Raw genomic sequence first — 24,395 nt, forward strand, 5'->3', positions numbered from 1 at the left:
TTATTTATTTATTTATTTATTTATTTATTTATTTATTTATTGAGACGGAGTCGCGTGCTGTCGTCCAGGCTGGAGTGGAGTGGCATTGTCTTGGCTCACTGCAAGCTCTGCCTTCTGGGTTCACACCATTCTGCCTCAGCCTCCTGAGTAGCTGGGACTACAGGCGCACGCCACCATGCCCAGCTAATTTTTTGTATTTTTAGTAGAGACGAGATTTCACTGCGTTAGCCAGGATGGCCTTGTTCTGACCTTGTGTGTGATCCACCCACCTTGGCCTCCCCAAGTGCTGGGATTACAGGCGTGAGCTACCGTGCCCGGCCTGGAAGCCTTCTTTAAACACAGAGAAGTGTCACCAACCTCTTGATGAAGAGCCTCCGGCTCTCCCAGAAGGTTTCCTGTCATAAAACCAGGCATTAATGTCGAATTTGCATTGGATCATTATTTTTTTTCTTAGGGTCTTTGTATAACTTAAGACTTTCTCTAATTGAAGAAAGCTTACATCACTTTAAAACATTGACCTGCTAGGTAAAAATGCCATGGTCAACCTGACTTACCACATTATTGATAATACTTATCTACCAATCCCATATAACTTAGAGCTAAACATAGTTTAGAAGAAAGAACTGTTATTTCTGGTCTACTGTGCCTCTGTAGTCCAAAAAGAAGTACTAATTTTCTTAATAATAGTAGGTAGCTGTTTAGCATGTATCAAACCATTTTCATAACCTATGTTCTTGTAAAATGTCTATGTGCATAGTGGGTGTTCCTAATAACACTGCTGGCCTAATTTTGGTTAAGTATAGTAGAAGTAGGTTAACATGTAGTTTTAACCATTCATGATATCCTGATTCATGATAATTTGGGAAGAAAGCAAGCAACCTCAAAACAGTTTATAAGCAGGCCAGGTGCAGTGGCTCACACCTGTAATCCCAGCCCTTTGGGAGACCAAGCTGGGTGGATCACCTGAGGTCAGGGGTTCAAGACCAGCCTGGGCAACATGGCAAAACCTCATCTCTACTAAACATACAAAAATTAGCTGGGCATGGTGGTGTGCGCCTGTAGTCCTGGCTACTCTGGAGGCTGGGGCAGGAGAATCCCTTGAATCTAGGAGGTGGAGGTTGCAGTGAGCTGAGATTGCACCACTGCACTCCAGTCTGGGTGACAGAGCGAGACTCCATCTCAAAAATAACAACAAACGGTTTCTAAATAGCTACAATTTTCAAAATAAACCTCTTCATTCTTACGGATCACTTGAGGTTCTCTGGATGGCTCCTCCCCTCCCCTTCCCAGGAACAGAACGTGGTATCTATATAGTGGTTGGAGTTCCTAGAGCTAAGCCACGACAATTGCAGCATTAAGGGTAAAAGGTGAAATAGAAATGGGAATTCGGGGCCCAGGGACCTACAGCCTCTGAAGGCATAACTGCATTACATAGCCCTTGAACAGCACTCTCTTATACATCCTTAGCCAGGAGGACCCGTCAGTTGACAAAGGGGTATAGATTCTATACAATAGATCAGGGGTGCCCAATCTTGTTTTTTTGGAGTCTCGCTCTGTCACTGTGTCACCAGGCTGGAGTACAGTGGTGCAATCTCGGCTCACTGCAACCTCTGCCTCCTGGATTCAAGCGATTCTCCTGCCTCAGCCTCCTGAGTAGCTGAGACTACAGGCGTATGCCACCACGCCCAGCTAATTTTTTGTATTTTTAGTAGAGACTATGAGCCAAGCCATGACAATTGCAGCTTTAAGGGTAAAAGCTGAAACACAAATGGGAATTCACTATGTTGGCCAGGATGGTCTCGATCTGCCCACAGCCTCCCAAAATGCTGGGATTACAGGCATGAGCCACCACGCCTGGACTGGGGTGCCCAATCTTTTAGCTTCACTGGGCTTCATTGGAAGAATTGTCTTGGGCCATACATAAAACACACTAACATTAATGATAACTGGTGAGCTGAAAAAGTAATAATTGCAAAAATATTTCATAATATTTTAAGAAAGTTTACAAATTTGTGTTTGGCTGCATTCAAAGCCAACCTGGGCTGCATGCAGTCCACGGGCCACAGGTTGAGCGGGCTTGCAATAGATCATTCTAATTCACAGACTTTTGTTTTTTTTTTTAAGAGTCTCACTCTGTCGCCCAAGCTGGAGTGCAGTGGCGCGACCTTGGCTCACTGCAACCTCTGCCTCCCAGGTTCGAGCCATTCTCCTGCCTCAGCCTTCCAAGTAGCTGGGATTACAGGTGCATGCCACCACGCCTGGCTAATTTTGTATTTTTAGTTGAGACGGGGTCTCACCATGTTGGCCAAGCTAGTCTCTTACTCTTGACCTCAAATGGTCTAGCCACCTCAGCCTCCCAAAGTGCTGGGATTACAGGCATGAGCCACCATGGCCGGCCACTACACTATTCTTAAAGTGATAAATGCTTCTCTCCAAATGCTTAAAACCTTAGGTATCTAGGAAAAGACAAAATAACTCTTCAACAGTGCCAGGTGAGTGGTGTTTTATTCTAGTAATTGTCTAATACATGGAAAGAGGGAGTAAGATTTAGTAGTGTAGTAGGAAGAATGCTTATGTGAAGATAGATTGAATAGAGTAGGAAGAGATGCCTTCACTTCTCACCACACTAATAGCGTTGGCTTTGGGATCTGAGTGTGCTCCAAGTCTGGCTCTGCAGCCTGGTAGAATGAGTAGTCTCCTTTTCATAAATCTTTCCTATGGTCTCAGCTCTGATTTATCTGGAAGGTTGAATGCATCTTCCTTCATCTCTGTCATCGCTAATGTAACAGACTGGCATCTTGATGGATACAGAAAATCTAATCTACTCAAACCTATGAATGATTATGAAATTCCTATGAAGGAATTTCAAACCTATGAATGACCATGTGTGGCTCTGTCAACTGTTGGTGTGTCTTTGTGGAATAAGCTTTTATAACCCATCTTTAGAGCATTAATTAGCATGCTAACTATACTAGTAAATTTGAGGGTATCATAGAAATGTATAGATGCCTGTCGTGTGCATTTAGAGGGAGTATTGAAGAATAATGCGTTGTGATAGGGTTCTAGAGATAGATTCTTCCACTTTTGTAGGAGGGGCTTAGGAGCAGCTGCCCATTATTTGAAATCAATATTATTGCAAGAAAAGCAACCATTATGGTTATATGGTTATGTTGCTGTGATTCAGTAAATGGCACCCTCAAAACAAACCAAAAAAAGCCTTTACAATAAATTGTGCTGAAATTTGATTTTAGATTTCTGCATGTATAGATTATGTATATATATTTGTAAATCTTTTTTAAAAAACTGTGTGTGTGTGTATGTGTGTGTATATATAAAATTTTCTTTTTTCTCTTTGAGACAGAATCTCACTTCTGTTACCCAGGCTGGAGTACAGTGGCATAGTCATGGCTCACTGCAGCCTCAACTTCCCAGGTTCAGGTGATTCTCCCACCTCAGCCCCCCGAGTAGCTTGGGCTACAGGTACATCCACCATGCCTGGCTAATTTATTGATTTTTTTTTTTGTAGCGACAGGGTCTTCCTATGTTGTCTAAGCTGGTCTTGAACTCCTGGACTCAGTCTGCCTGCCTTAGCTTCCCAAAGCACTGGGATTACAGGTGTGAGCCATTGTGTCTGGCCTATAAAAGATATTAATAGTTCAGGCTGGGCGCAGTGGCTCACACCTGTAATCTCAGCACTTTGGGAGGCCGAGGTGGGTGGATCATTTGAGGTCAGGAGTTCAAAAGCAGCCTGGTCAACATGATGAAACCCAGTTTCCACTAAAAATACAAAAAAAAATGAGCGAGCATAGTAGTGCATACCTGTAATCCTAGCTACTCAGGAGGCTTATAATCCCAGCTACTCAGGAGGCTGACGCATGAGAATTGCTTGAACCCAGGAGGCAAAGGTTGCAGTGAGCTGAGATAGCACCATTGCACTCCAACCTGGGTGACAGAGTGAGACCCTGTCTCAAAAACAACAACAACAACAACAACAACAACAAAACTATTAATAGTTGAGTTTTCCCACAGAGTTTTAGTAGAAAAGGTATAGTGAAGCTGAAAAATGTGGATGTATGACTAGTAAAAACACTGCTCAGAACTCGTATCTCCAAAATTTATGTAAGAAACAAAATTTCCATTATTGACTCTAGTAGATATTTTCATCATTCTCAAAAAAAATTTTTGTGGAACACTTAACGTTTGCATTAGCAGATACGTCAAATCTTTTGCCTGGGTTGGAGAACTCTTAACTGAAAGAACATAGCTAAATCTTTGATAAGGAAAGTATACTTTCTTACTAATTTTGGCCTCTGGAAAACAATACTGAATGGACTCTGACTTTTTTTTTATTACTATTTTTGAGACAGAGTCTTGCTGTGTTGCCCAGGTTGGAATGCAGTTGCGCTATCTCAACTCACTGCAAATTGTCTCCTGGATTCAAGTGATTCTCCTGCCTCAGCCTCCCAAGTAGCTGGGATTACAGGCACGCACCACCATGCCCAGCTACTTTTTATATTTTTAGTAGAGACGAGGTTTCACCATGTTGGCCAGGCTGGTCTTGAACTCCTGACCTCAAGTGATCCTCCTGCCTTGGCCTCCCAAAGTGCTGGGATTACAGGCCTGAGCCACTGCATCTGGCTGGACTGTTTTATTTGCATGCTCTTTACAAAACTGGTTTTTCAAGGTGAATTACTTTAGTAGTTCTATAAAATGTAGTCCAGAAAATCTACATTGATGATTTCATCTTCAACAGATTCCAAGTGACTTCAACAGAAAAGCTGTAATTCTTGAGTTCTTGATAGTTCTGGAGTGACAGTGCGCCACTACGGTGCAACTCCTCACCACCACTCCCAGTTTCTCTTTTATAATCGCAGGCTTTTTAACTTGGTGAAATGTTTTTCTGAAAAGAGAAATGGTCATATAGCACTGGACAAAAGAGCAGGTGTGGGGGTTCTTAGGGAAACACTGAGTTATGTTTTCATCTTAATCACAACCACCTGCCTAAAAACAGTTGTTAGTGTCCTCTGTTGTCTGCCTAATTAAAATATAAACATGCTCCAGTGTGATACCAACCTTTTTTCATCTGTATTGGTCTAGATCTAGTGCTGGGGACCGCTTCCAAGTGCATGACAGATCCCAGATAATCACAGGATGGCCTTGCTATCACACTAATTGGCCTTAAGTTAAAAACCACCAGTTCATTATTATTGGGGTAGGGGGCAGATAGGGGACTGTTTCAATTGTCCTTCTCTCTACTAATGCTATTCATATTTTTCCACCCTGGCAGACATACGCCAGTCTGTTCTCTTATCTGGAGTGTATCCCTCGGTTCTTGCTCACTCTTAGTCACTGCCTTCTCCCCACCTTCCCCCACCCCAAATGTGACCTTGGCCCTTATTTGAACACCCAAATGAACTATTCAAGATGAGTAGGCAAGTACTTAATGAAACAGACTTTCAAATCTGTCACCATCACATCTGTGTAAGACCTCTTTTCATAAGCTAGTTGTTTAGATGACCAGTCATTTCTGTGTCTCAGCTATTAAGTACCCATTTAAAGTGATCATTTTATGGAAAGATATATTTGAAGTTACTGGTTTAACCAAGTTTATTCTTCCTGGGATGTCCAGGGACTCGTGGGTGATAAGTTACTGGATTAGGCTAAATCGTTTGTCCACAATTTATCGTGATATAGATTTATATAGATGTATGTGTTCTTGCAGTTTTTAGACAAAATACTGAGCATTCTTTGTGACTTTACTCCAACCGTACCTCCAAGAATATAAGCTCTTTGAGGGAAAGATGTATATTCAGTATCTTTTCATCACATACAATTCCTGTTCAGTATCACACAATTAGTAGATAAGGAGCAAAATCAGCAACTTCTTTCTCCATAGTGCTTCTCTTTAAGGTGGAGAACTTGTGCGGAATTGTTACTTTTTGACAGGAGTCAGTCTGTTCTCTATCTTTCTAGGGGTTGAAGATTGTAAAGATGAAGTGAATAGATTTAGTTTGGATACCATGTGCATGATGCTTCTTTCCTGCTAGCCCATTTTCATGATTCTGATTTTCTTTTGAAAAACATTTTAAAGTGGTAAGGTTTTGCATGAAAATTAAAAGTGGATAAATAACTAACAGTTACATTGGCTGTAGATGTCCAGTATGTGACCCTTGAGACGAGCACTTGAAATATGACTGCACTGAGGAATTGAATTTTAAATTTTATTTAACCTTAAATTTAACCATATGATGCTGGTGGTGACTGTGTTAGCTTTAGAGCCTCAAAAGCATGAAAAGCTCAAAAGCAGAGTTTGGGACAGACTGGAATTAATTGGCAGATCAAGGGCCCAGAGGAGCCCAATTCTATCTGCAGGTTTGTCAATTTAGATGAGTAGACAAGTGCTTATTACTGAATTTCAAAACTGCCATCACCAAAAGTTGGATATTAGCAAATCTGCCTTAAGCTAGTAGTTCAGATGTGAATCATTTCTGGACCATAGATAAATGAACCCAGGAGGCAAAGGTTGCAGTGAGCAACCTTTAAATGAGAACCTTTAAATGAGATAATTACTCATTCAAATTTATTGACTTATTTATTTATTTATTTATTTATGAAAGATACATTTGGCTGGGTGTGGTGGCTCATGCCTGTAATCCCAGCACTTTGGGAGGCTGAGGCGGGTGGATCAGCTGAGGTCTGGAGTTCAAGACCAGCCTGACCAGTATGGAGAAACCCTGTCTCTACTAAAAATACAAAATTAGCTGGGCGTGGTGGCGCATGTCTGTAATCCCAGCTACTTGGGAGGCTGAGGCAGGAGAATCACTTGAACCAGGGAGGTGGAGGTTGCAGTGAGCCAAGATTGCATCATTGCACTCCAGTCTGGGCAACAAGAGCGAAACTGTCTTAAAAAAATAAAAAGAAAAGAAACAGTTGAAGTTAATGGTTTGATCAAATATTTTCTTTTTGGAATATCAAGGGATTCTTACACCATAAATTATTAGATTATGCTAAATCACTTATCAAATTTATATACTGTTTTCATGAGACTGTCTAAAAAGTAATTTATGAAAGAGAGATGTTGACACATAAGGGTTCCATGTTACTGACTTTTAGAAGAAAAGTTTAGTCATGCTGATGTCATGTAGATGCAGGTTTGGTTTTAAATCTGAAGCATAGGCCAGGCGCGGTGGCTCACACCTGTAATCCCAGCACTTTGGGAGGCCGAGGCAGGTGGATCACGAGGTCAGGAGTTCAAGACCAGCCTGGCCAAGATGGTGAAACCCCATCTCTACTATAAAAGTACAAAAATTAGCTGGGCGTGGTGGCGGGAGCCTGTAATCCCAGCTACTCAGGAGGCTGAGGCAGAGAATTGCTTGAACCGAGGAGGCGGAGGTTGTAGTGAGCCGAGATCACGCCGCTACACTCAAGCCTGGGCGACAGAGCGAGACTCTGTCTCAAAAAAAAAAAAAAAAAAAAAAAAAATCTGAAGCATAAAATGTTTCTTCAGAAAAGCAGACACAGCTTATACTAATTCACCATTATTAATCTCCTGTAGTTTAGCTCTCTGTCTTGGAGAACTGGAAACATCATAGTCATTGACCTAGATACATGAGACTTTGCATTTCATTTATTCAGGACTGCAACATTTTGAATATGGATGATTTTGAAACTCCCTATTTACTATTTACTAAGTGATGATGTACTTTTCAGGTGGCTAGTCACCTGCATTATGTCCCATTATTAAGGTAATCCAGGAAGTTGCTTAGCATAGAATTGTATAACAAGAATTTCATCTAGGCAATAGAAACCAGTTTATCCTTAACTCATACCTAGTGACCAGAACAAGAGGCCTGTAACTCTGCAGTCCGGACCAGTAGTTGCTATTTACTTTCCCATGATGTGAGACAAACCCTTAACATTTTATTTAACTTAAAACTTACACTCACTTGCCAGTCTTGATGGCCAGTGCCTTTGGTTGGCCATAGATCCTCTGTAAGCCTCCAATTTTGAATAAAATACGAAGGTTTTGAAATCTGATTTGTAGTTTCTCTGTTTAAAGTGGAATTTGAACTTAGAGACCCTTGCATGCACTTTTGGATTTTTAATTTTCTTTTTCTGATTTTCTATAAAGTCTCATCTGGGCATAAAATGATAATGTAATAGCTCCCCCCACCCCCCCTTTTTTTTTATTTTTCTAAATTTTTTTTTATTGAGACAGTCTCATTCCATCGCCCAGGCTGGAGTACAGTGGCATGATCACAGCTTACTGTAGTCTCGGCCTCCTGGGCTCATGTGATCCTTTCCACCACAGCCTCCTGAGTAGTTGGGATTACGGGCACATGTTACCATGCATGGCTAATTTCTGTATTTTTTGTAGAGGGGATTTTGCCATGTTGCCCAGGCTGTTCTCAGACTCCTTAGTTCAAGAAATCTGCCCACCTTAGCCTCCCAAAGTGCTAGGATGGGATTACAGGTGTGAGCCACCATGCCCAGCCTGGAATGCTGCTTTTCTAATGAGGAGTTCCACGCCTGAATAGATATTCTCTTTTAACTCAGCATTTTGGGGGCTTGAGAGAAAGGTGGGAGTTGCTAATTGTCAGCTTGAAACTTGCCAGTTTGGAAAAGTTGAGTTCCTGGTAACTTAGTCAAATAGGAGAGGTCTTCTGTGCTGGCTGTGAACTCTTAAAGGCCATCAGCTCCTGGCAGCAGGGAGGGAGCAGGGCAGATAGAGGTGCTGGCATGCATTAAAAAAAAAAAAAAAAAAAAAAAAACCTTACAGCTCTTGCCTGTAATCCCAGTTGGGAGGCCAAGGTGGAAAGATCACTTGAGCCCAGGGTTTCAAGACCTATCTAGGCAACATGACAAGACCCCACCTCTATAAAATAATACAAAAATCAGACTGGGCAGTGTGGCTTACACCTGTAATCCCAGCACTTTGGGAGGCCAAGGCAGGCAGATCACTTGAGGTCAGGAGTTTGAGATCAGTCTGGCCAACAATGGCGAAACCCTTTCTCTACTCAAAATACAAAAATTAGCTGGTTGTGGTGGCAGGTGCCTGTAATCCCACCTACTTTGGAGGCTGAGATGGGAGAATCACTTGAACCCAGGAGGCGGAGGTTGCTGTGAGCCAAGACCATGCCACTGCACTCCAGCCTGGATGACAGGGCGAGACTCCATTAAAAAAAAAAAAAAAAAAAAAGTACAAAATTAAGACAGGCCTGGTGGTGGGTGCCTGTATTCCCAACTGCTGGGGAAGCTGGAGTGAGAACATCACTTGAGCCCGGGAAGTGAAGGCTGCAGTCAGCAGGGATTGTGCCACTGTACTCCAACCTGGATGTCTGAGTGAGACCCTGTCTGTCATCATCCTCTCTATCTACACTGGGAATGAAACTTCATGATAAACCCTATGTGTTTTCCAGGAAGAACTGTTTAAATTTACTTGAAGGCAGTATACTGAGATAATTTTGTCGACACTTTTGTTCAAATTGGTTTATTGATTTTTATTTTTTATTTTTTTGAGACAGAGTCTCACTCTGTTGGCCTGGCTGAAGTGCAGTGGCACAATCTCAGCGCACTGCAACCTTTGCTTCCTGAATTCAAGCAATTCTTGTGCCTCAGCCTCCTGAGTAGCTGGGACTACAGGAATGTGCTACCCCCCCCAGCTAATTTGTTTTTTTTTTTTTTTTTTTTTTTTTTGAGACGGAGTCTCGCTCTGTCACCCGGGCTGGAGTGCTCACTGCAAGCTCCGCCTCCCGGGTTCACGCCATTCTCCTGCCTCAGCCTCCCGGGTAGCTGGGACTACAGGCGCCGCCACGTCGCCCGGCTAGTTTTTTGTAGTTTTAGTAGAGACGGGGTTTCACCGTGTTAGCCAGGATGGTCTCGATCTCCTGACCTCGTGATCCGCCCGTCTCGGCCTCCCAAAGTGCTGGGATTACAGGCTTGAGCCACCGCGCCCGGTCGCTAATTTGTGTATTTTTAAGTAGAGATGGGGTTTCACCATGTTGGCCAGGTTGGTCTTGAACCCCTGACCTCAGATATCCGCCCACTTCAGCCTCCCAAAGTGCTGGGATTATAGGTGTGAAGTGCTGGGATTATAGGCGTGAGCCACCACGCTCACCTCGAGTTGATTTTTAACTTTAGTGAAGTTCAACATAAGCTAGCCCACAAATATTTTTTTTTTTTTTTTGAGACAGAATCTAGCTCTGTCTCTTTTTTTTGAGACAGAATCTAGCTCTGTTGCCCAGGCTGGAGTGTAGTGGCACAATCTTGGCTCACTGCAACCTCTGCCTCCTAGGTTCAAGTGATTCTCCTGCCACGGCCTCCTAAGTAGCTGGGATTACAGGTGCCTGCCACCACGCCTGGCTAATTGTTTGTATTTTTAGCAGAGATGGGGTTTCAACATGTTGGCCAGGCTGGTCTTGAACTCCTGACCTCAGGTTATCTGCCCACCTCAGCCTCCCAAAGTACTAGGATTACAGGCATTGAGCCACCGCGCCCAGCCAAGTATTCATTTAAAAGATGGGTATGTAATACCCATTACCTGTTAAATAGTTAAACTCTAGGATACTTGTCTAAGATAATAGGATATTTTTGTAACAGTTTGTACATTTCAGTCTTTTTTTTTTTTGAGATGGAGTCTCACTCTCCAACCAGCCTAGGCTGGTTGTGCAGTGGTGCAATGTCGGCTCACTGCAACCTCCGCCTCCCAGGTTCAAATGATTCTATGCATCAGTCTCCCAAGTAGCTGGGATTACAGGCAGGCACCACCACGCCAGCTAATTTTTGTATTTTTAGTAGAGATGGGGTTTCACCATGTTGGCGAGGTTGGTCTTGAAGTCCTAACCTCAGGTGATCACCCACTTCGGCCTCCCAAAGTGCTGGGATTATAGGTGTGAGCCACCATGCCCAGCCACATTTCAGTCTTAATACTATTCTTGGTAAGGGGTCCATAGACTTTTCCAAATTAAGTGCCAGATAAACATTTTAAGCTTTGAGGGCCACACAGTCTCTGTCGCAACTACTTTGACTCTGCTGTTGCATCACTAAAACAACCATAGACAATATGTAAAAATGAGTAAGTGTGACTTGATTCTAATAATTCCATCTCTGGACACTGAAATTTGAATTTCACATAATTTTAAAATGTAAAAATACTTTTGGCTCGCAGACTGTACAAAAACAGGTGGTGAACTGCAGATTGCCAGTCCTGTTCTAGATCATAAATGATAGCTGCCTGTTAGCAGAATGAAGTGACTTTGGCCCATGTATGCAGGTTTAAAATATGAAGGATGCTTCTTGCCACCTAATCATAACAGTAACAAGCACTCTGTATCAAGAATCGATTTTAGGTGCATTTCCCCATTTCTTTCTCCTAAATCTGTTTTCTTTTTAGTATTCTTAGTTTCTAGGTGAGGAAACAAGGAAACCTACCTATGGTCATGTCCTTAAATTTGGAATATTCCATAACTAAAGAAACTTATGTGACCATAGATCTCAGTGCATACAACTCTGGCTAATAAGCCAAGTTTCTGTTTTTATCCTTTGTTAGTATCCAATAATTCAAGAGTTTTACCAATTGAATCTGGTAGTTTATTTTATTAGATACAGGTGATTTGGTAGTGTGACCATGTTAATGTTAATTCTGATTTCAGAGAGATGGTGTTTAACAAAGATTGTTAATTGCATTTTTGTGGTATAATGCGTACCCCTAATAATTTTAATTAAGTTTTAAAATGGATTAATCTAGAGTAGAGTTACAACCTTGCAGAGGTTTGAGAATGTTGTTTATATATGAAATGTTTCTCAGGCTGGAAGTATACAGTTGCGGTTCACCTTACAGGTGCTGCTGGTGAGTAGCAGCCGGTACCCAGACCAGTGGATTGTCCCAGGAGGAGGAATGGAACCTGAGGAGGAACCTGGCGGTGCAGCCGTGAGGGAAGTTTATGAGGAGGTGAGATGTTCTTTCACACAAATTCTGTTTCGGAGTTTTAAAAACAAGGCCTTTTGCTACATAACACTAAGACAAGGAGATGGGTGCAGCAGTGCTTTTTGTTGCCTGACGCAACTTTAATTTTAATTTTTTTTTTTTTTTTTTTGAGATGGAGTCTTGCTCTGTTGCTAGGCTGGGATACAGTGGCACGATCTTGGCTCACTGTCACCTCTGCCTCCCAGGTTCAAGTGATTCTCCAGCCTCCCAAGTAGCTGGGATTACAGGCACGTGCCAACGTGTCTGGCTAATTTTTGTATTTTTAGTAGAGACAGGGTTTCACCATGTTGGCCAGACTGGTCTCGAACTCCTGACCTCAGGTGATCCACCCGCCTCAGCCTCCCAGAGTGCTGGGGATTATAGGCATGAGCCACTACACCTGGCCTTAATTTTTGTATTTTTAGTAGGGACAAGATTTCACCATGTTGGCCAGGCTGGTCTCAAACCCCTGACCTCAAGTGATCCTTCCGCCTCAGCCTCCCAAAGTGCTGGGATTACAGGCATGAGCCATAGTGCCCAGCCAGAAATACTAATTTTTGATCAGTCCTTGCTACTTATGAAGTAAATGACAATAAAAACTTCACAGAAGCAGGAAGATAGTGAGTTGATATGGGGAGAGGTATTGTATTTAGATTTAATAGCCGAGTATAAGTTGTATTTATATACATTTTGTTATAAAAAGGTAAACATTTTATATTTTATCTTTTTTTAATAGGCTGGAGTCAAAGGAAAACTAGGCAGACTTCTGGGCATATTTGAGGTGAGTTAAAAAGTAATCTTCACTTTGCTGATAATAGAATTAATGATTTCTTCCTAACCAACCAAATAATGTGGCAGCAGCCTGAACCAGACATTTCTGTCAGACTAGCAGTAGGCATCAGTCCAGGATTAGGGAGGGAGGGAAGTAAAAGCCACTTTTTCATATGCCATCACGTTTGTTTGTTTATTTATTTATTTACTTATATTTTTTATTTTCTTTAAGACAGAGTCTCGCTCTGTCGCCAGCCTGGAGTGCAGTGGCACAATCTTGGGTCACTGCAACCTCTGCCTCCTGGATTCAAGTGATTCTCCTGTCTCAGCCTCCTGAGTAGCTGGGACTACAGGCACGCACCACCACGCCCAGCTAAGTTTTGTATTTTTAGTAGAGACGGGGTTTCATCATGTTGGCCAGGATGGTCTCCATCTCTTGACCTTATGATCCGCTTGCCTCGGCCTCCCAAAGTGCTGGGATTACAGGCGTGAGCCACGGCACCCAGCTGACATCACCCCCCACCCCCCCCCCCCCCCAATTACATGTTTTATTTGTCGTGTGTTGTAAAACGAGGTTTTGTTCTGGATGGTTTTCTCATGGGTTCATACACAGTCAAGTAAACCTCGTGGCACTGCGAAATCGTTGGCACTTTGGAACTTCCAGACAGGGTGGGTGGGCGCTCTTATCAAGTGGCAGACAGCGACCCTCTTGCAAAATGAAGTGCTAGTCAGTGACTCGGCGGTCATTTCGTTCACTGGGCTGATCGTCGACAGAGTGTCAGGTTTTAACCAAGCGGTTTTCCATTAAATAACGCTCCAGCATGTTCTGGAATTATTTCATGTATCTTTGCATCTTCAGAGCTGCTCTGCTGTGCCACGACAGCGCCATTGTTCCACACTACCAAACGATCACGAAGGCCTACGTAAAAGACCAACATCACTTTTATACAGCATTATTATGTAGTGATTACTTCTGTTTGACAATACAGTGGAGCTGATACTGAAATGTTTCTCTTAATCCACTGTAGACTATTTAGGGTATAGATATTTTAGGAGGTACAATATTTTTAGTATGACCTAAAGGCTTAGGTCTCATGTATTTTATCTGGAAATGTCCCCATTGCCCTTAGCAAATAATATTGTATGAAATACATAGTGACTTAAAGGATTGTATGAAAATACAAATCTCAGGTACATAGAACAGATGCTAAAAGAATACAATTCTCTTTCATATATTCTCTTATTACTGAAGGCAGAATAGAATTTTCAGGGAGGGAATTTGAATGTGATAGGCACTCTTTGGAAGCCAGGGAGAAAGGAGGTCCAGATGATACAGAGTATACCAGAAACATGGTCACTTTCCTTTTTTTCAGAGTACTATTTATAGCTTAGTTCAGTCTTTATAGTACTATGAACCATATAAATTTTATTTTTAAGCCTTAGGAAATCAGAAAAAAATCCCGATTCTATAGCACTTGGTAGAATTGATGACTTTTACCAGAATACAGTAATTATTAAGGGTAAAGTTGACCGGGTGTGGTGGCTCGTGCCTGTAATCCCAGCACTTTGGGGAGGCCAAGGCAGGCAGATCACGAGGTCAGGAATTCAAGACCAGCTTGGCGAATATGGTGAAACCCTGTCTCTACGAAATAAATACAAAAATTAGCCGGGCGTGGTGATGTGTGCCTGTAGTCCCAGCTACTTGGGAGGCTGAGGCAGAAGAATTGCTTGAACCTGGGAGGTGGAAGTTGCAGAGTGAGACTCCGTCTCAAAAAAAAAAAAAAAAAAAAAAAAAAAGAGAAAAGTCATTCAGGTAGAGTTCAGTCTTTTCCAGAATTCAGCAGTTGCTTCACCCAGTTAAATAGCACCATCTCCTGGTTAAACTGAAAACATATTGAGGTTTTACAAATAACATATTTGTCAGTAAGCTGACAAGGTTTTGAAGAAAACATCTCACATTATAAATAAAGCTTAAATAATATGGGAAGGTAACAGTATTAAGTGCTTTACAAATACTGTTTACCAGGACATGTCAGTCAAAAAATACCTTTCCCCTTAGAAAGTATAAGGGAAAATTGGATTGCCCTGCCCATTCATCCCAGTGATTTTAATGAATTTGTGAATGTAGCATAATAAATGTATTGATTTGTCAGACATAGAAATAAAACAACTGATGCTTAAAAATAATGATGTGTTAAGTGACAGTTGCCTCTAATTTATTGTTTTTATTCCTTCTCAGATATAAAATAACCTTCCCAACGATAAAAACCCACTGTTTTGAGTAGATTATTCAGGTTGTTTGTGGCCAAAATCGGGACAAGTATCTAAAGTTGTGGACTATGGCAAAGAAGGCTAACTTGTTTAATTTTTAACCTAGAAACAAGCGGGTGCCTGTTTTATTTATTTATGTTTTTTTTTTGTTTGTTTGTTTGTTTTTTTTGAGATGGGGTATCATTCTGTCATCCAGGCTGGAGTGCAGTGGCATGATCTGGGCTCATTGCCACGTCCGCCTCCTGGGCTCGAGATCCTTCCACTTCAGCCTCCTGAGTAGCTGGGATTACAGGCATGCGCCACCACGCCCAGCTAATATTTTTATATTTTTAGTAGAGACGGGATTTCACCATGTTGGACAGGCTGGGCTCGACCTCCTGACCTCAAGTGATCCGCCCGCCTTGACCTCCCAAAGTACTGGGATTACAGACGTGAGCTACTGCGCCAGGCTATGGACTGTTGTTTATGTGTACCTTGATAGGCCTGTAGGAGGAGTGCTTAAAGGAACTGGTGCTGTTTGCTCTTACAAAGGTCCTAAAGGAAGCAGTTTTCCATGGCATTGAAAGGTTGTCATGATTAGCCCCAGGGAAGAGGGGATAGGATAAAAACTATGGGAATGCAGGTCTATTATTTTAATAAGATTCCATTCAACTCTTAAGATTTTCTTTATGAAAATAACATCAGATAGGCTGGGCACGGTGGCTCACACCTGTAATCCCAGCACTTTGGCAGGCCAAGGTGGGCAGATCATGAGGTCAGGGTCTGAGACCAGCCTGACCAACATGGTGAAACCCCATCTCTACTAAAAATACAAAAATTAGCCAGGCGTGGTGGCGCACACCTGTAATCCCAGCTACTCAGGAGGCTAAGGCAGGAGAATCACTTGAACCCAGGAGGCAGAGATTATGGTGAGCTGAGATCGCGCCACTGCACTCCAGCCTGGGTGACTTTTTTTTGTTCTCAAAACAAAAAAAAGAAAATAACATCAGATATACAGAAATCAGTGTTAAAAGTTGTAGTACTGGAGGCTGGGTCCTCATACCTGTAAGCTCAGTTTTTGGGAAGGCCAAAGCAGGAGGTTCCCTTGAGGGCAGGAGTGGAGCAGCCTGGGCAACATCTTCAGACTTCTACAAAAAAAGTAGTATGGAGAGCCAATTTCACCACCAGTAGTGATGACGCTGTAGTTCTAGTCTTCTATCTTTTTAACTTTTAAATGTTTTGTCTTATATAAAATCACTTTCGTGCTGGACTGTACAACTGAATATATTTGTTTGTGCTGGGAAATATGCTATACTAATCAGCAGTAAGGCAGACTAATTTTTTCCCTTGGAAAATGTGTCAGTGGCTAGCTCCTGTAGATTAAAATGCATTTGCTTTTTATATTCAAGCAGAACCAAGACCGAAAGCATAGAACATATGTTTATGTTCTAACAGTCACTGAAATATTAGAAGATTGGGAAGATTCTGTTAATATTGGTAAGTTCCCTTTTGATATCTGAATACTCTATTCTAACAGAAGGTTGGGAAGATTATGTTAATATAAGTAAGCTCCCTTTTGTTTTCTGAATACTGTTAAGTCAGATGCTATATTTCTGTGTCCAGTTTCCATCTTAGATTATTTCTGGTCACTTCATTTAGAGCAGGGAAGGTAACTGAAATGTAGAGATGCACATTCATCTTAGTTCTTCCCCAGCATGTTGTTGTCCCAGTCATTTGTCAGGGAGTAAGTGGACATTACTTACATGGTTTACTTTTTAAAATGGACTGTCTTGTAACCAATGTCATTCTTTTCTCTAGGAAGGAAGAGAGAGTGGTTCAAAGTAGAAGATGCTATCAAAGTTCTCCAGTGTCATAAACCTGTACATGCAGAGTATCTGGAAAAGCTAAAGCTGGGTTGTTCCCCAGCCAACGGAAATTCTACGGTCCCTTCCCTTCCAGATAATAATGCCTTGTTTGTAACTGCTGCACAGACCTCTGGGTTGCCATCTAGTATAAGATAGAGAGAACTGGGTAGGCCTCTGCCACCATGTGCAGTCTCACGGGGAGAGGCTTGTTTTCCTCATCAAACATCTGAATGACGCTTGCAAACTGTCTGAATTTGCCATGCAAGGTTTTCAAACAATTTGCATGTTTTTCAGATGCTTTCAAAATTAAAAAAAAAAAAATAGTGTAAAATATTTTAATAAGCCAAAGCCATGTGGAATTTTTTTTTAGATGCCTTAACTGTGCCACACCCCGCAAACCCCTATATTATTTTGGTTATCTGTTTCTCACAGCATATTTTCAATTTTTTGTCCACTTGACCTCAGTCTGTGATTTATTTTGTCATCAGATTACTTGTGAGTATACTTCCCCCAAAATTGTTTTCTCATTCGCAGCATTAGCATATTCAGCAGATCCATCTGTGGTGGGAATGAAAAATATTATTGGTATTAAAGAAATCCAAGCACCCCAAAACTTGTTTTACAGGATTACAATTTTAATTCAAAAGTTCCAGATTTGGGCTATTTCTGTATGAGCCACTAAGTTATTTTGCCACGGGGCTTAATTTGCCATTTTTGGGGATTTGTTGACTCATTTGTCTGAATTTTCACAACTGGTATTATGTCACTAGCTACCTGATATGCCTATTTCCCTTATAACTCAATAGTACCCTTAACACAAAGTGTAACTCTATAGAGTTGGTGAATATTTTAGGGAAATATTAGCAAAATGCATGTAGTAAAGACATGAAAACTGTATTCATGGAATTTGGTTCAGCATGCTCAGTTGCCAGTTCCCATTATCGATACTCTTTCTACGCATAATACCTTAGAACCGTGTTTCCCTCAATGTACATTGCTCTTAAAATGTATTCAGTTACTTAATCTAGTGGCCCCCCACAGGAGTGGAGTCTTGAAATCTAACTCTAAATGCCAGTCAGTGATGACTGCATCACAGTTGAGTGAAATGGCCTTCCTGTTCAGCTGTTAGAGACTGAAGATTGTTAGGGCACCTTAGAATGTCTCATCTTTTCTAGGTTGTCAACAGGTACTATTTGTCACATAACTAACTTTCGAGGCACTGGAACATACCTGAACTAAGAATTAAATCTTTTACTTTATACTCATTTAAAATCCAGAATCCCATCTAAAACACATAGTAAGATACCTTATCTGAAACTCTTGCACTTCCCCAACCAGGGCAGAAATGAGGTGGGAGAAGTTTGACTAAAATGAGGGATGGGGGAAAGTAAAAGATTTTTTTTTTTTTGGAGACTCCCTTTGTTGCCCAGGCTGGAGTGCAATGGCACGATCTCGACTCACTGCAACCTCTGCCTCCCGGGTTCAAGCGATTCTCCTGCCTCAGCCTCTCGAGTAGCTGGAATTACAGGCACCTCCCACCAGGCCCAGCTAATTTTGTATTTTTAGTAGAGATGGGGTTTCTTCATGTTGGTCAGGCTGGTCTCAAACTCCTAACCTCATGATCCACCCACCTTGACCTCCCAAAGTGCTGGGATTGCAGGCATGAGCCACCGCGCCCAGTCAAAGATCTTTTTTTATGTAGACTTCAGCCCTTTGTAAATATTGTAACTGGGGAGTATAGAGTAGAAAAAAGTATAGTTAAAACATTTGTTCTACAAATTAACCTTTAAAATAAAATTACTGCTAAAATAGAGTGCTGTTACACTTAAGGAAAATTAGTGCCATTTTGAAAATGAGATCTCGTGCCATAAATACAGCTGAACTAAATACAAATGTTCACAAATTAATGTTGTCAAAGGAATGAGTAAAGCAGAAAAACTTTTAACCAGCAGCATTTCATTCTAAAGTATGTAGTGTGATCAAACGTGATCATCCAGAATTTTTATATTTTTTCTTTGTACAGAGGTTACATATTCTGGGTGTTCTTTTATACAGGAAACATTTTAAATCCCACAAATTGACGCTTTCTATCTTCAAATATTTTTTTGGTCAGTAATCTCTGAAATTTCCTTAAATTATATACTTAATATAGCAGAGAAACTGGATTGTTTTTGTATATAAGACTGCTTCCACCTGAAATGCTGTCATAAGTACTGGGGGGTAGGGGAGTGCCTATCTTGTACATGATATTCTTAGAGGTAATAAGGTAATAATGCATGAACTTGTTTTATAAACTCTTGGACTATGTATTTGACATGTAAAATATGTACAGTATTAATGTCAACCATCTCTTTAAAGTTAGCCTATAAATATTGTTGTATAATTTTCTTTGGTCAGAAACATTTGGACTGAATAGTGACACTCGCTAAGGATTTTCAGTGCCATTTAGCAAACCAACTGTCTTTAGTCTATGCAACTAGCAAAAATCTGCATAATGCAACAATACAGTTTTTACACTTCAAATTTTACATGAGGGGTTCTTCACGATTCTCCTGGAACCCAGTCTAGCAAAATTAGAGGAAAGGCCCTAGGGAGATTTATTTCTGTTATATATAGTTAACTCTACTGAGTATAACAAATAGTGTCTACTATCTCAACCCTCCAACATTTGCAGTGTTGGGACTGTCATTTGTGATTTCTTTTTGATGGGGTAGTTGAATAAAATTGGGCAGTGAAATTTTTCAGTTCCATGTGGCTCCCAAATAAAAAACAGAAAATAAGTAGTTTTTTGTGAATTGACTTGCAGACAAAGTAGGAACTGTCCTGCATGATGTTGTTATTTTGTAAATGGATGACATTTTCCAACCAAGCACATGCCATCCAATTTTCTGTCAATCACACTGTTGTATAAAGCAGCAGAACTGAAGGGGAAAAATGATTGTTGTACACACTGAATTGCTTTGCATGGTCTCATTTGAGATAATTGGTGTAAGAATCTTGACTTTTTTATATTTGGAAACATCAAATAAAAATGGAAAAAATGATCATGGCTTTTTGAAAAACACACACACACACGAACTCAGATTTGCAAACCAGCTTTCTGAAACTTTGGGTAAGGTGCATGCTTTTAACTTTGAAATGTATAAACACCCAGTGGAAACGTATACCTTTCAGGGCATAGTGCATTATGTGCCCACCATGGGTTGTTTCAACTTTGGTCAAATATTCCCCCTCCAAGTGGAAGCCTGTCGGGAATTCCACAGTAACACCTTTACTGTTCTCCCATTGATGATCATATCCATTATCTCTTCCTAGTGGTACATTTGTATGATCCTTACTAGTGGAATTACTGGGTTAAAAGGAACTGCTTACCACTAAGATATCAGTATTCTCCTGATGGATATTCTCCATCTTAATGTTGCCAGTCTAATAGTAGAGTATGTGGTTGCTTTATTGTTGTTCTCCCCACCCGCATGGAGTTGTGTCATTATTTTAATGAATATGAGCTCTTGACTTACTCTAGAATTCTAATACATTACAGATACTTTCTGCACTACTATCACTTTTATTATTGCAGTTCCATTTAAAAGCATAAGTGGCTAAGGCATTCCCTACCCGCATCGGCATTACATTTCTTAAAACTGCTATCCAAGACCAACTGTAGAATCTTCATGTAAAAGTATTGTTCAAGTGTCATTTAGTTTTTATTAGGGTTTTAATAGTTGGAGGGGATGAGAAACTTGGCCCTTTGCAGTGTTGTCTTCACTTTGGAGGATAAGAATTCTCTACAGGACTCTTGACCTTATTTTTGGTAGAGATGGGGTCTGGCTGTGTTGCCCAGGCTGGTCTCAAACTCCCAGGCTTAGGTAGTCCTCCAGCCTCAGCCCTTGCAAAAGTGCTAGGATAGGCCGGGCGAGGTGGCTCAAGCCTGTAATCAGCACTTGGGGAGGCCGAGACGGGCGGATCACGAGGTCAGGAGATCGAGACCATCCTGGCTAACACTGTGAAACCCCGTCTCTACTAAAAAATATAAAAAACTAGCCGGGCGAGGTGGTGGGTGCCTGTAGTCCCAGCTACTCGGGAGGCTGAGGCAGGAGAATGGCATGAACCCGGGAGGCGGAGCTTGCAGTGAGCTGAGACCCGGCCCCTGCACTCCAGCCCCGGCGACAGAGTGAGATCCCGTCTCAAAAAAAAAAAGTGCTAGGCTAATTGACACGAGCCACCTCATCTGGCCTACAGGTCTTTTAAGGCATTTGCTGTTTGATAACAAGCATCTTTATGCCTAGTATTTGTGATAAGAACAAAAAACAAGTTTCTGATCTCAAGGAGTTTATATTCTAGTGGGGTAGAGATAAGTGATTTACCTTGGTGTGGTTTTGTTTTGTTGTTTTGTTTTTTTGAGACAGTCTCGCACTGTCGCCCAGGCTGTGGCACAGTCTCGGCTCACTGCAACCTCCACCTCCCGGGTTCAAGCGATTCTCCTGCCTCAGCCTCCCTAGTAGCTGGGATTACAGGTGCTTGCCACCACGCTGGGCTAATTTTTTTGTATTTTTAGTAGAGACGAGGTTTCACCTTGTTGGCCAGGATGGTCTCAAACTCCTGACCTTGTGATCCGCCTGCCTCAGCCTCCCAAAGTGCTGGGATTATGGGCATGAGCCACCATGCCCGGCTTATCTTGGTGTTTTTACATCCTTTAGTATTTTTCAAGGTTTTACAGCTTTTTATATGTAGGCTTGTATCATCTTCAAAAGCAATACGGTTTTATTTGTAGATGTGATTTCTTCCACGAAATGCGTAATATTTTATGGAGCTGTAGGACAAAAGTCAGGATGAAAAGTAATCTATCTCTGCTGCTACTTTAATACCTTCCTGACTGGTGCCACTGGCTAAATTCGAGCAGTAAGATGAGAGGGCCATTAAGGCCTATTTTAGCAAGACATTATAGCAAAGACCTAAACATTCAAAAGGTTCAATGTCTTTTAGCCAGGGAACTATTCTTTAATTCTTCCACCTTGATATGATTTCAACAAATTATGATACCTGATATTATTATTAATGCATTTTTGTAACATTTGACATACATCTCCCAATATGTAGACTGCCACTCTCCTGATGCTAATCAGTATCAGACAATGAAAGTAAATTTTTCTGTGTTTCTCGGCTTTTACTCAAATTCATTCCTTAAGTTAGTAAAATACTTTTCATTTGGCCATCATTATCAACCTTAAGAAACATGCCTATTGACTAAATATACTAGGAATTCAACTTATCTACAGGAATGTGGACAAAGACTTACATACCAAGACAAGGCACCAGAGTGGAAAGCCATGAAAATAAAATGCTCAGCAGCAAAGGGATTGTAATGGTTAATTTCCATATAGTGGAATATTATAGTCATTAGATATTATAGTCATTAGAAATGACATTCGGGTAAGGATCTGAGTGTGGAAACTGATACACCCTGTCGGAGAGCTACTGAGTAGTATTTATCACAGCTGCATACATACCCTTTCACCCAACAGTTCCACTTCTGGGAATCTAGTCAACAAATGCACAAGTTGCACAACCAAACTATGGTCAGATATGTGTGTTGTTGGACTTAATGAAACTGGTACCAATGTAATATTCAAATGGCATTAAGTCATGGCAATCTATTTAATGGATACTTCGTGGTTACCAAAGAGCTATGTGCTGCCACAAGGAGAATCCTTTCAATAGTGATTGAAAAAGGCAGAACACTAGACAGAACTACCTGTTTTATGCACGCATTTGCATACACTGAAAAAGCTTAGTCACTTAAAATGAGGTTGTACAGATTTTAGATTTTGTTTTTAAAGGCCTGTATGGTTTAAAAAATGTTTTGGGAAATAGACATGAGCAGTGAGGAATCGGTGCCAGAAAAGCAGGGCAGAGAACTACAACCTACAGGCCAAACCCCACCCCACTGCCTATTTGTATGGCCTTCAAGTTAAAAAATTTTTTTAATGTTTTAGGTGTTTAAAAAAAAAAAAACTATGCCCATTTGTTTACAAATCGTCTATGGGTTCTTTCTCACTACAATGGCAGAATTCAGTAGTTGAGACAGACCTGTGGCCCACAAAGGCCAAAATATTTACTGTTTTAGAAGAAAAAAACATGAATTGCAAGAACTTGGCCCTACTTGGTTGCTCAGTCCTAATGCATCCTGCTAAAACCTAAGGGAAACAGGGCCAAGTTCAATCTAGTGCAACCAACCTATCACATCTAAGCTGCTTTTGCCAGATCTGATATCTACTCCTGACCTTAAGCCAGAAGACTTTGTAAACTCACTAGGTTATAATAAAACTTAAGCACTATCGATATTTACTAATAGATCATGGAACTATGTCAAAAGCAGTCATATGGTGAGATGGATCAGGAGTCTTAAAAAAAAGGAAATATGCTATTACTAGTTGGTAACATGGGGTTAAATCTTTTCTAATTGCTAAAACATTCTGTCCCCATAGATAAGGTGATTGGCAGAAAGAAAAAGTTCCTTAATGATCACTATAAAATGCTCTACTACAAGGAACTTTAAACGTTCAGGCAGTCATATGTTTCTACAATCCACAAGAAACTGAAAACAATCATGATCAAATCAGTAGTAGAAGCACAGCTTGGTATCAAGTCTACGTTCATACACTTAGGAGTGCCACCCAACAGGGCCATACAAGATACATGAAATGAGATCAGCTCAAGGGTGACAAAGATGAAACTGGGAGAGGGCTGGGGAGACCCGAACTCTTAATATTCGGTTCCACACTTAACAGGAAAAATTTTAGTCCAGCTCCCATCATGGCAGCTAATGGCAAGTTACCCAGTTAGTACCATAAAGCCAACTCTTAGAATAGACCTAATTTCCATGATAAAATGGAGACTAGTGCAGTGGTGAGTGTATAGTTAAGAAAACAAACAACATATTACCAGTCCAGGTGGTAGATTACAGATTTTTATTATTTACACTTCTCTCAAATTATTACATTCAGCATGTTTTGCTTTTTATGTTATTTAAAATATAAACCTTCATATAATTCCCTAAGATGGATGGCATGCCAAGTAGCTAAATGAAATATCATCCCAGCCCAAAAGTACTTATTCATATATTACATTTTTCTTATATAAAGCAATAATTTAGGTACCCTATTATAGTATTTTCTTTTTTTGGCCAGCTTTTCTAGATAAGGTGGTATTGCTACTGCAACTAACAAAAAAAGATGTGGCGGGGCCGGGTGCGGTAGCTCACGCCTGTAATCCCAGCACTTTGGGAGGCCGAGGCGGGCGGATCATGATGTCAGGAGATGGAGACCATCCTGGCCCAACATGGTGAAACCCCATCTCTACTAAAAAATCCAAAAAATTAGCCGGGCGTGGTGGCAGGTGTCTGTAGTCCCAGCTACTCGGGAGGCTGAGGCAGGAGAATCGCTTGAATGCAGGAGGCAGAGGCTGCAGTGAGCCGAGATTGTGCCACTGCACTCCAGCCTAACCTACAGAGTGAGACTCTCAAAAAAAAAAAAAAAAAAAAAAAA

The 24,395-nt window shown here is 41.2% G+C and overlaps 1 protein-coding gene across 2 annotated transcripts in view; it reads left to right on the forward strand.

The window, feature by feature from the left end:
- NUDT4 (nudix hydrolase 4) overlaps positions 1–20,407 on the forward strand; it is a 25,235-nt gene extending 4,828 nt beyond the window's left edge. Inside the window, exons 2-5 of one of the 2 annotated variants that reach the window (XM_017868376.1) lie at positions 11,840–11,950; positions 12,702–12,746; positions 16,396–16,483; positions 16,805–20,407. In XM_017868376.1, the coding sequence (XP_017723865.1) occupies positions 11,840–11,950; positions 12,702–12,746; positions 16,396–16,483; positions 16,805–17,007 (447 nt within the window). In that variant the 3' untranslated portion in view covers positions 17,008–20,407. The remainder of the gene's footprint in view (positions 1–11,839; positions 11,951–12,701; positions 12,747–16,395; positions 16,484–16,804) is intronic. The other variant, XM_017868377.1, reaches the window with a different exon arrangement.
- The last annotated feature ends 3,988 nt before the right edge of the window (positions 20,408–24,395 follow it).

This window comes from Rhinopithecus bieti, unplaced genomic scaffold (assembly GCF_001698545.2).
Source record: "Rhinopithecus bieti isolate Rb0 unplaced genomic scaffold, ASM169854v2 scaffold_2453, whole genome shotgun sequence".
Lineage (NCBI taxonomy): Eukaryota > Metazoa > Chordata > Mammalia > Primates > Cercopithecidae > Rhinopithecus > Rhinopithecus bieti.